General features: G+C 41.9%; 1 protein-coding gene across 2 annotated transcripts in view; it reads right to left on the bottom strand.

Moving 5' to 3' along the window:
• The window catches only part of PRKAR2B (protein kinase cAMP-dependent type II regulatory subunit beta), a 90,843-nt gene extending 81,281 nt beyond the window's left edge, over window positions 1–9,562 (bottom strand). Inside the window, exon 1 of one of the 2 annotated variants that reach the window (XM_032304099.1) lies at window positions 9,081–9,562. In XM_032304099.1, the coding sequence (XP_032159990.1) occupies window positions 9,081–9,390 (310 nt within the window). In that variant the 5' untranslated portion in view covers window positions 9,391–9,562. The remainder of the gene's footprint in view (window positions 1–9,080) is intronic. The other variant, XM_032304100.1, reaches the window with a different exon arrangement.
• Between the last annotated feature and the right edge of the window lie 3,018 nt (window positions 9,563–12,580).

Below are 12,580 nucleotides of genomic sequence, written 5' to 3'. Positions count from 1 at the left end.
GTTTCCATGATTTAGTGATTCCTAACTAAGCACCTGTAACAGGATAGGCTTCTCTTGGTCACATCCCCCCAAAAAACAAGTACTCTACAATCTCGGCTGGACTTCGAGATGCGGACAGGAATACAGGTTTAAAAGAAAAAGCCTGGATCTTACCTTATTTCCTTTTTATAAGATAGGATTTTCCTCTTTATGCAGCCAAACTTCTGTTGAGTCAATTAACTTACCTAATGAATGTCTATTAAAACACGCACACACGTGCACGCGCACGACCCTACGTACCTGCAGGTCCTTTATAATCTAGCAGCTTAAATCAGGAAAGCAAAATTGAGCAGACGTATTTTACGTATTAACAGACTATCAAGTAAAGCTGTGGTCTCCAAAATGGCTCACGTACCCTAAGGCAGAGCATAAAGCAATCTTTGGCATGCAGGAAAAAATCAGAACTTGCTTACAATTACTTTTTACTTCTTTCTTTCAAAGTTTATACAGTGGGGTGCTCTAACACACAAAAGTAGAAGGGTACATGTATAACATTTTTAAAGACATACTCAGTATGTCTTTAAAGTGCATACTCATAAAGGAGTGCATACTCAGATACCTTCTGCCAGTGAGGGTACAGAATTTAAAAAGTTTTGAGAATTAAACAGCTCAGTATATCAGGTGTTAATTTCTAAAAATAAATACTTTATCAAGTTTCTAAAGTATACGAAGGGCTAATTTGAGTGAAACAGAGAAAACAAATTGTAAAAGGGACAGATCAGTATTAGGCTGGGCTATACATTTTTTTTTTTTAAAGATTTTATTTATTTGAGAGAGAGACAGTGAGAGAGAGCATGAGCGAGGAGAAGGTCAGAGGGAGAAGCAGACTCCCCACGGAGCTGGGAGCCCGATGCGGGACTCGATCCCGGGACTCCGGGATCATGACCTGAGCCGAAGGCAGTCGTCCAACCAACTGAGCCACCCAGGCGTCCCTGGGCTCTACATTTTTATAGACAAAAGTAGAGAGCTCATTTTTTGCTATGTGGTTCTTTTTAACCATATTCCTGCTATGAGAGTTACTGAAAATGAAGTGTACCACGATTAAGGAGATGGGCTCTGAACCCAAGGTCAGGTTCATATCCTGACTCCATCCCCTACTTGGGGAGGGCTAAATGGCGCATTTATAAATGGCCTTGTTCAGTGTCTGGCACTTAAGCTGCCAAAAATGTTGATCATTATTATTAAATAAAAGGAGCATCATTTAAAAACTAGCTTTCTACAGAAACTGAAATGAAACAGCAGAGCCATGTTTTAATTCGGCTTCACCTTTTGGAAAGATGCTTTTTGGGTCCAACTGAAATGTATTTAAACACATGGAAGCTTTTTGCCTTCTTTTTTGTATTAAAAAAATTCCCTCAATATCACTCCCATGAACTATTTGGTCTTGGAACAGCTAATGTAAATTAAACAATGTCAGGCCCTAGCCAAACGGATACGGGAATAACTGTATACAGTATATCTTCTTGGCTTCACTTTCATGAGGAACATGTGTTTACATTTTGACCTTTTGTCTTTTTTTTTTAATGCAGAGACATTTTTAAACAGCAGCAACTGGAATGGCTTTTTTTTAAGTTTCCAAACATATTAAGTTACACATGGCAGTGCCCATTGCTGAAACATTTATAAATGTTACACCAACTGTGTTTATAGTTCTGATTTTTTTTAGATTGTTTTGTTTTCATATAAGCCATGACCTAAAAAATTTAGCTCAAATTCTTTCCACAAAATAATTACATAATGGAACAATCTGAGTCATTTTGAGTTTCTGAAATACAAAACTTGCTCCCATAAAATAAAGATAGTGATCAGCATCATAGCGAGGTTTCTATATGGTTTTCTGTTTTTGTTTTTTACTATTTCAACCATACCTAAATAGTATGGATAAAACTGAGAGGACTGTAAGAATAGGACCAAGAACATAGTGATAATCCGTTCAACTCAGAAAAATCACTGCACTCTGTTTTCTTTCCCATTGTCCATCCTTAAGCAATTGACATAAAAATAAAGCCTGTATTATATTTCACTACAACAACAAAAATAAATCAAAGAACAAAAAAAGTGGTAATTCCAAAGGTAAGAGTACAAAAGTACTTCTCATTAGCCTAGGCTTTCAAACTGTAACTACCACCTTGATGGAAGACAGAGAGAACTTATATGTAAGTTAATATCAATAATGTAAGGGTTAGTGCTATGAACAAAGACCAAAATCAACTAAACTGGGGCAAGGAGCTTCCAGGGCTCTCAGCTGACCCACCTACTAAATGAAAGAGATTACATATACTATCTAGAAGACAGTACCTGACAAAACTATCGTTTCCTAAGTCCAGAGATGGTAAACTTAAGAGAATAATAATTTTTTTCTTTAAATTTAAAAAAAAAAAAAAAAGGAAGGAAGGAAGGAGTTGGCACCCAGTCGATATTTCTGCAGTGAATAAATGAGTGAGTGAATGAGCGAAGCATTCTCCCTTCAACTTTTCATACATCCCTTCTGCTAACAGGCCACCCCAGGTCCCAGCCCCGTCCTGGTATCAACGAGTGTAGACACCACTCAGGGGACCCTGCAGACGGCCAAACTCCTTCACTGAATCCCAACCTCCACCACAGGCTTTTCTCTAATTGCTACTACCCTCATTAAATGACTTCCTTAATGGGTCACAAATAAGCTTCTCATTGAGGAATTCAAAGGTCTCTTGTTGGTATTTACACAGCTGAAAAAGAAACACATTTGCTTTTCTTGAGGCAGCTAGGAACAAAATCTTGACAGCTGGAAATTTACTGGAACCCAAGGAATGAGATTTGCAACAATAACCACCATTAAATATTTACTCCATCCCACCCAGACACAGCACATCACTGTAGGTTCAACCTCAAATGGAAAGCTTATCACTGTCTTACATTAAATAATGGCAAAACGGTTTGATTTTTAAGAAGGTAGACAAATTAAAGTATCCTTCACTTTTTGTTCACGTGTTTTTATTCTATGAACTCTTCAAAGTATAAGTTAGTCAAAGAACCTTCCACACGTCCCAACTGATGTTACCCCTCTCTTCCTTCCTCCCTCCCTCCCTCTTCCCCAAGCCTAAGGCTAACTGATGGGTAAGAGTTTGAGAAAGGACACTATTTCAAGTCCTTTGATTTCCCTAAGTTATTCACTTAATACTACTATTAAAATGAATAATGTTCTTCACTGTTCTACTCTGAAAATCACAATTACCATCTAAACTCAGTATTTCTAAAATCTTCTCTATTATTGTTTTATGCTCATAATTAAAATAGTGGCTTCAATATTTTAGCCATTGTCATGAATGATGGGATTCCGGTTCAAAGGATTCAAAAGTACAATATAAATTTAAAACTTACAATATAAATTTCTAATAGCCAAAGACCATAAAGCCTCATTAATTATAAAATTCTGCAGCTCTTAGCTACAAATTACAAGCTGAAAGGATGTGGGTTTTATTACCATGCAACATAACTTCACATTAAATCCTAAGTGGGAAATGCCACGTAAGCTCATTTCCTACTTCATTTCTCTAAAAAGTGCAAACACGAGATTCATTTCCACAAAATAACAATGAAATTGCTATTCTGCAAGAAGTTTACACTTCTGAAACGTTTCGTGTTAATGAGATCATTTGTCTTACACGGAAACAATGCTGGCTATGTGCACTGGTCCTGAGGCCCTTATAAATATTAATCCATTTATCCACTAACAACCTTACGAGGTAAGGATTATTAGTATGATAATACGTCAATATGCCAAGCACAGCGTTTCATACATGAAGGGAAATGAACGTTGTCTGACTTTCACGAACATTTTCAAGCCAATGAAGTGTACTGAAGAGGGGAATGAAGAGCTAAAAATTGGCTGCTTTGTCTCCTCATCATCTCTAGTAGGCACCAAGAGAGCAGGTCCTTAAGGAAGAATGCAGAGATAACAGGGAGCCTAATAAATCAGCCAAAGGAGCACTTCATTAGAGCTGGGATTACTGCCCAAAAAGTCAATTGGCCAAAGTGTTTCATACTCCCGGTTTGGGCACGGTGAAGAACATTCGCACAGCAGGTTCTTTGGGAGCCAATATATCTACTGCTGGGACTCCTTTGGCCAACTCATTTCAGGAAGACCACATAAACCACTTCAGACAGCTCAACTTCTGAGCCCTATGCTTCAAGTTCCAATGAAGCTTAGTTCTTCTGATGCTGCAACAGAGATAGAGAGATAAAGAATATTTTGCTCATAATCCTCTAAGAAAACGTCTTAGACAGGTGACTATTCTTCCAATTGCTCCTAAAGCAACCTAGTCTTCTCATGAAAGAAATTTTTTTCTCTCAATCTCCCCCGACTACCCCCACCAGCTCCAACTTTCCAATATTTTGTGTGATTTTAAGGATCTCTTATAAATTCCCCGTATTCCCTTTAAATTGTAAAAAAAAAAAATCAAGGTTTGACATAGGTCAGAATTAAGAGGATTGAGTCACAGTGTGTACATGGTGAATTTCTATAACTTTATCTTGACATGCTTGCCTTATAAGGTATTCTGAATTTCGGATGTATCCACTTTGAACTCTGGATGTCTTTTTTCCCACAATATGGAAAATTAGTTCTTCTGTATTTTATATACAGTAGCTTCTTTTTCTTCCAGTTTGATTGCTCTTCATGTACCCACATGTAATTTAATTTTTTTCTGACCACTTGTCAATTTATAGGGGTAATTTGGAATTTTATTTACTTCGTTTTATAATTTCAGCAATTTCACTAAAGAAATTACTGAGCAACACAAGATCTCACAATGATGCCTGCATGAAACCATTAATTACAATTCCACTCCAAATTAGTACTGATCCAACTCTTTGGCCTGCAGTTAACCCTTTGAATATATTCTAAGCCTGGGGACACTACACGTCTGCAACATGTCATGCTTTACTTGCTTTCCCTTGGATGGGGATGAGGGAGGCAATCTCCACTGTAGTTTCTTTCAAAACTTAAACAGTTCCCTGGAAGGGTTATTGCCATACGTCATTATCATTCTAATACCTAAAGGCAGCCCTTTTAACCAGAACTGATAGCAAACTGAAATGAACAGAATTAATAAAATTAGAAAACAGGAGAGAGATAGGACAGCTACCCGTGGAAAAAGGGATTCTCTGCCCATTTGGCCCAGTGCTATCAATGGCCATGCTACCAGACCCTAGTTCACTTATTTGATTCCACCACTACACTGAGATCAAGGTCATATGCTGGATCCCCACGTGAGTCAAATGGACAGCAGTCTCATGGTGAAAAATTTGCCCAACCTTTCATAAATACCATCAGTTGTCCTAAAGGGATTCATGAAAGTGAATACAAACCAATCCATGCAAATTCATCACCATTGCTGGAAAAATAACCAGGAAAACCCGATTTGTGAGTCAGTCCATTGGACAAATTTCATTTAGGATGAACACTCTGATGGCCCTGAGTTGGTCAGATGTGAGTAAGAAACTACTTTCTGGGGGCACCAGGGTGGCTCAGTCATTAATGAGTCTGCCTTCCGCTCAGGTCATGATCCCAGGGTCTTGGGATCGAGTCCCACATCAGGCTCCCTGCTCTGCGGGAACCCTGCTTCTCCTCCTCCCACTCCCCCTGCTTGTGTTCCCCCTCTCACTGTGTCTCTCTGTCAAATATATAAATAAAATCTTAAAAAAAAAAAAAGAAAGAAAGAAAGAAAGAAAGAAAAGAAAAAAGAAACTATGCTCTGCTACTTACTAGTCCCATGTGTAATCCTGGACAAGTTCATTTTTCAGAGTCTTATAGATAAAACACATCAAAGGTCTCAGGTAGAGTTTGACACAAAAGGGATGCTCAAGTAATGTTGGCCCCAGCCCCTCCCAGACATAAAACCTGGGAGTTAAGAGCTGAGGGCCAGAGCCAGGCTCTGGAACACACCTGTGTTTCAATCCCAGTTTGGAAACACACTAGCTATGAAACACTGGGCAAGTGACAGCCTCGTCCTTCTCACACAGCTGGGATAATGAATAAGAGCATTTAGGTAATGCCTAGCACATGGCAAATGTTTTTTAAATGTTGGTAAGACAAAGACATTACTATCATCACTATCTGTCGATCAGTGTTTCTCACGGTGTGATCAGAGAACTATGAATATCAGAATGACCTAGGATGTCTGTTTAAAAAAGGGGGGGCCACCTGGGTGGCTCACTTGTTAAGTGTCTGCCCTCAACTCAGGTCACAATCCCATGGTCCTGGGATCAAGCCCCACATGGGGCTGCCTGCTTGGTGGGAAGCCTGCTTCTCCCTCTCTCACTTACCCTGCTGTGTTCCCTCTCTTGCTGTGTTTCTCTCTGTCAATTAAATAAATACATTAAAAAAAAAAAAAAAAGACCCCATGTCCCACCTTCCCAACCTATTCAAAAAAGCTCTTCAAGAGCAGTGCCAGGTAATACTCATTTCTAAATCAGACTTCCTTGAGATGCATTCTAAAATTTTAGAAATTAGGGACCCAGTTGGTTTTATGCTGGGTCACAGTAAATTAAGATTTGTCTTGTAGTACTTACTCTTTACTATGCTACGCTAGGAGAATTACCCAGGATCTGATGTTTTCCTATTTTGGCTATTTTTGCATCTAAACATTAAACTGACAGGCTCACTTATAATTTTTTCCCCCAACAGCTCTATTCTGACTTTTCCTCCCTCTAGCCAGGAGCCAGCAAACTATGGCCTTGGTTTGGCCAATTTTGCACAACCCCAACTTCCAGAGGAAATACGTGTTTAAAATGTTAAAAAAAAAAAAAAAAAAAAGGAATATTCAATGAAGACCATATATCGTTCACAAAGCCTAAAATATTTACTATCTAGTCCTTTACAAAAACGTGTGTCAACCCCCGGTAGCCTATACTTTTTTGAAACTGCAAGTCTCAACACAATTTACATACTTAAAAAATAGTGATAATAAGTGAGAATTAATTAAAATAGGAGAGACTCAATAGATATTTTCTAATGCACATAATAGAGGGACGTACCATTAACAAAGTCTTTTATATACGCATATATGTGTATTGGATAATGATCAAATTGTATTTGGCTGTAGTCAGAAAGTTTTAAAGTCCTTGTGGGTAGGGGTGGGAAATAAATAGCGCAATTGGCTAATGAGTATTCATTAAAACTCACATGGAGTAATTTTTACAATAAAGGTGCCTTGGAGAACATAAAACCATATAAAATGATCCCTGCTGTTTAGAAGTTAATGGCTTATTCATTACAAAATGGAAATAAAATCTGTTTTGTGTACAATCTACACTGTTGTAAGGAGAAAATGGAATCATCAATGCAAAGTACTTCCAAAGCATTCTACTACAAAGAAAATAGTTATACTAACAATAAATCATATCAAACACTTATAGGGTTTTTTGGGTTTTTTTTTTTTAACCACCTCCCTTAGTTCCTAGTTTCCTCCCATCTGGGAAACAAGTCTTTTTTTTTTCCTTTGTGTGTGTGCAAGTGCATGTACGTAAGTGTGCGTGGACGTGCCAGGAGCATAAAAGAAGTATTAGATGCTTCTGCCCTTTCTGTGTCATCTGTTAATGGCTTCTCCTTCCCCTCTATTTAAAGTATGCCTTCTTTTCCCTTTTTCTTAGTTCTAGCAAGGAAAGCATTTGATTAAATTCTTGTGCAAAAGGAACGAGTAAGACTATGACCATCTTATCCCTGGAAACACTAAAAAGTCTAAAATAAACATTTTTTAAGTAACGGTTTTCCTTTTTATCTTCATTGAACACTGATGTCCAGGGTTTTTGTGATTGTTTCAGACAAGCTAAAAATACATTAATTTTAAAGCATATTTCAACAAATTTGCAAAGAAAACACCTTCCTAGGAACCTACTCAAAGAAATGACACCTTAAAACGTTTTCATTATATGGAATACACTGCAGACACACAAACCACAAGCAGTGTAAATAAATACAGACTGGTGCAATGCTGAAATGCTTGTTTGTCTTCCACCACAAAGAGAAAACACTTGCACACCATGGTATTTTAGCTTGGGATGCCATAAAGATGGGATTTAGGCATGTGGTGTAAATACAGGAGGCTGTGACTGTGTGTGTGTGTCTGTGTGTGTTGGGGAAAGAGGGTTGTAAGCAGAAGGGGTGGGACTTGCCAAGATCAACTATTGCAGAAAATTCCTTTTTCTTTCTCATTCATTCTTTTTAGCTTGTGTCTGGCACAATCCTTACAATTACTCACTGACTTTTCATTCTAAAGACAACCAACAAGCTTTCAGAACTTCCTACAGGGGTTTTCACATACTTTTTTTTTTTTAAGGCACCAAATCATTGACTATTTGTTTTAAATAAAAAGCAAACCATTAGCCCGTTTCCTCATTCCAAAGACCCCATGAGTTGCAGGCTAAACACGATCCTTTGTTGTATGTCCAAAAATAACACAACGCGGTATTGGTAAATTGGAAAATAACAGATTACTCTGCTTCCAAGAACGTCAAAGTTATTGCCATAAATTTTGTTCTGCCCCAAGGAGTCCAATTTCATGCTCCTTTTAGTGAATATACAGTCCTAACGACAGCAAAGCCAATCCAACTGAATACCCTTCGCCTTTTCTCTTTGGACACTCCATTAATAAATACAAGAGCGGCAAGAGGATGCCAAGTGGGCCAGTTTCCTTTACGCACAATGGTATCCGAGCCGCGAAATCTGTCCACCCACAGTGACAGCTGTCTTGGATGCCCACCCCACACCGCTGGTCCTCTGTCGGCCTGTCCAGGACCAGAGGGGTGCACGGGGACCGAGAGCCTTAACCTCTCGGCGCCCCACCTCCAGAGGAGGGAAAGAGGGGGAGGGCACGACACGAAAGCAGAGTAGGAAGGTGGGCGAGTGGGAGAGACAGAAATGGATGCTGAGGAGGTGGGCGAGATGGGAAGGTAGGGAAGGTGGCGAACGCGGGGAGAAGCGGGTGAACAAAGCTGGGGGTTCTAGAGCAAAGGGGCAACGGCGCGGGCGAGCGGGGGCGCGCAGGGGGTCGGGTCCTCACCGTTGAACGCCCCGGCGTCCGCGGGCGCCTCCTCCTCCTCCTCCTCCCCGTTCTCGGAGTCGGTGTGCATGGGCTCCTCCGCGAAGTTGACCCCCTTACTGGGGGTGCCGCCCCCGGCGGCGGCGCCCGCGTCCCCCCAGGTCCTGCCCTCATGGCCGAAGCGCGCGGCGCCTTTGCGCTCGTTCTCCTGCTGCAGGCGCGTGAAGTGCTGCAGCGCGAACTCCAGCAGGTCCGCGGGCTGGTGCCTCAGCACCTCCACCGTGAAGCCCTGCAGCAGCTCCGTCAGTCCCGCGGGGATCTCGATGCTCATCCTGCCTGCCCGGCGGCGGGCGCCTGGGCGCCGCCCTCGCCGCCTCCCTGGACCGGCCTGCGGCCCCGCGGCCGCCAAGCGAGCGTGGACGGCGCTGGAGGCGCTACCCGCTGCTAGCGCGGCGCTGTGGGCCCCGGCGGCCCGGCTGGCCCGGCCCGCGGCTCCCGGCGCGCGGCTGCTCCGTGCGGCGGCGACGGCTGAGCGAGCGCGGCCCCGGGAGGGCTGGCAGCATCTCCGGCTCCTCCCGCTCCCGCCGCGGCCGCTCCTCTCCCCACCCCTCCCCCGCGCCGGGGCCGCCCCGCCCCCGCCCCGCCGCGCCGCGCGGGAGGGGGCGTCGGAGCGCGCCCACGTGACCCCCGGAAACCATGGCAACCTCCGCCGGCGGGCGCCGCGCACCGCCTCTGGGAAGGTTGCGGTGCTGAAGACGCCGGCGGGCGGCGGCTGGCTGACGGGAGCCGCGCCTCCGCGCGCGCGGGGCCCGGGCCCCGCTAGGCGCTGCCCCAGGGGGCCCCAGGCGCGCCCTGCCGTCCACCTGTCCGCGCCTGGGGGCGGGCGGGTCGCCCGGCCGAATTCCACAAGTCAGTCAGCACGGCGAGCCGCGCGGAGCTGCTGCCACGCGATTGGCCCCAAACTTCAGCCTCCACCTCGGTAGCGGCATTTTCTTTTCCTCCGGGAATCTAGTTGCATTGTTAAGTGTTGGCAGTGTCTTTTGTTGAAAGTCCTCTGTGCTACCGGTTTTGTTTTGGACAAAAAAATAATAGCCCATCCTTGTGACACCTTTCTTTCTCCTTCGCTGCATTTTACCCAGCCTTTCTCCATACATCCTGTTTATGATGTTTTGCTTTACTGGTACTAATGCGATGCACTTACTACTATTTATTAAGACAAATGCACCATTTATTATGAGGCCCTTCAAACATGATAGTGCAGCAATTTGAATAAAATGTCAGAGTCAAGACGGACGGTCCGATAGTAAAAAACGCTTTGCCTGATGAGGCTCTTATTATTTATTTTAAAACTTTACATTACACTTGGAGCTAATCGAATTGTATCTCCAAAATAGGTTACTTAACATAAAGAGAAATGGAACTAGAGACGTGTGCCATTAGTGTAGACGTCCTTGTTTTTAAAATGAGGCTTATTCTGCAAATATTTACAGTTTTGAATTAGATTGCTTTTTACCAAGTAAATGGTTTTTTAAAACAAGTATTTCATTTTCTACAATGACCATAAAATAAATGGTCATAAAATAAATAAATAAAATTGTAAAGAACAAGCTCAATTATTCTGATTTATCTTTCCAATCTTGAAAAAAAAAAAAAAGAGTACATACATGACTCAGGAAATTCAAAGCCTAGAAATCGAGATATCACATTTATAAAAATTCATCTTCGTAGTAATCCTTTGCTTATAATCCAGCTTGTAACTGCTCCATTAGTGAATGTATTTCTTGATTTCTGTTTCTTAATCAACCTCATAATAGTATATTGTTTTTAATTATAGTAAAGTACTTCTACAATGCCAGGCACTGTAAGCAGTAAGTTTTTATTAAATATCATGATCCTCATAGAGGATAATATTAGTCCAACTCTTTATCATGTAAGTGTTCTATAAACCATATAAGCATTATTATCTTTATAGATCCAGTAATTAAAGTGGATTTTCATTGTCTGCCTTCATTTATGATGATGTTTTTATTAAGATTAGCTTTGCTCACATGTGGCAGAAAATGCCAACTACAGTAGCTTAAGCAAGATAGAAGCTTATTTTTCTGTAATGTAAAGGTAAGCAGGACTGGTGTATGGTGGTTTCATGATCTTCAGGTATGCAGGCTCCTTCTAGCTCATGGCTCTGTAATCCTCAGATTGTGGTCCAAAATTGTTGCCCTACCTTCAGTCATCTTATTCATGTTTAAGCCGGGAGAAAAGCGGGAAAGAAAGGGATTCCACCCTCTCCTCCTTTCCCACATCTCCCATACACACACACACACACACACACACACACATACACCTCTCAGAATGCTTTCAGGAAGTTAAACACACCAATTCCTCGTATATTCTTGGCCAGAACTTAGTCAAGATGGCCACATTGTGATGGATGCTGGATTGCATTTTCCAAAGGTGACTCCAAAAATATCTCCTGTCCCTTGTGTTCTTCTAGAGTGTGGCCTTGCCACTCCCCCATCAAGGGTTGAAACCTTAACTCCCCTCCTCTTGAATCTGGATGGGTCTGTGACTGCTTTGAAAGAAATCATGTCAGGATGACAAGAAGTAGCCTGTTCTGTGATACCGTGCCCCAAATCCTAACCCACAGAACCTGTGAGCATAACAAAAAGGTTGTTTTAAGCCTCAGAGTTTTGGGATAATTTGTAACACAGCAATAGGACTGAAACACGTAGCCAAAAGGAAAGCTTGGGAATGTAGTCTTTATTTTGAACAGCCATGGGCCAAGCAAACATTTGGAAATTGAGAACCTGTTCTGGGGACAATAACCAGTGTCTGCCAAATGGTTAACACTCTCCTCCAGGAATGACAGGGGAAAATAAGAGCTACTTTTCCAAACATTTACAAAACCGTATTTCAAAGTAGCATATTCTGTGTTTCAGAGTAGTTTATTGTTGTTGTTGTTGTTTTGTTTTTGTAGATTTACTATATAAGGCAAGGTGCATGGCTCTGTCATCAATGGCAATGCTAGGGGCATACGGCTGTCATTTCTTTAGGGGTTTAGAAGTGAGTCAGGCATGAAATGCGTAATGGGATTAGATGACCTATGTGGTCTCTCCCATCCTGGGATATTCTACAACAGTATAATATTAAAAGAAGACATGTGGGATTTAAAACATCTTTGCAAACAGCTCTCTGATAACAAGTTTTATTTGCGTCAGTTCGTAAATCAGTAAACATGACCTGAAAAATTAAAGCTTGAGGGTGCCTGGGTGGCTCAGTGGGTTAAGCCGCTGCCTTCGGCTCAGGTCATGATCTCAGGGTCCTGGGATCGAGTCCCGCATCAGGCTCTCTGCTCAGCAGGGAGTCTGCTTCCTCCTCTCTCTCTCTCTGCCTGCCTCTCTGCCTACTTGTGATCTCTCTCTGTCAAATAAATAAATAAAATCTTTAAAAAAAAATTAAAGCTTGATCCTGGTAAGTCCTATTATGTTAATATTGTTCTCAGAACCAACGTTCACTTCTAAACT

This window comes from Mustela erminea, chromosome 11, assembly GCF_009829155.1.
Source record: "Mustela erminea isolate mMusErm1 chromosome 11, mMusErm1.Pri, whole genome shotgun sequence".
NCBI classification, from domain to species: domain Eukaryota; kingdom Metazoa; phylum Chordata; class Mammalia; order Carnivora; family Mustelidae; genus Mustela; species Mustela erminea.
Note: the sequence above shows the minus strand (reverse complement) of the source record. Positions and strands in the feature narration are given on the sequence as shown.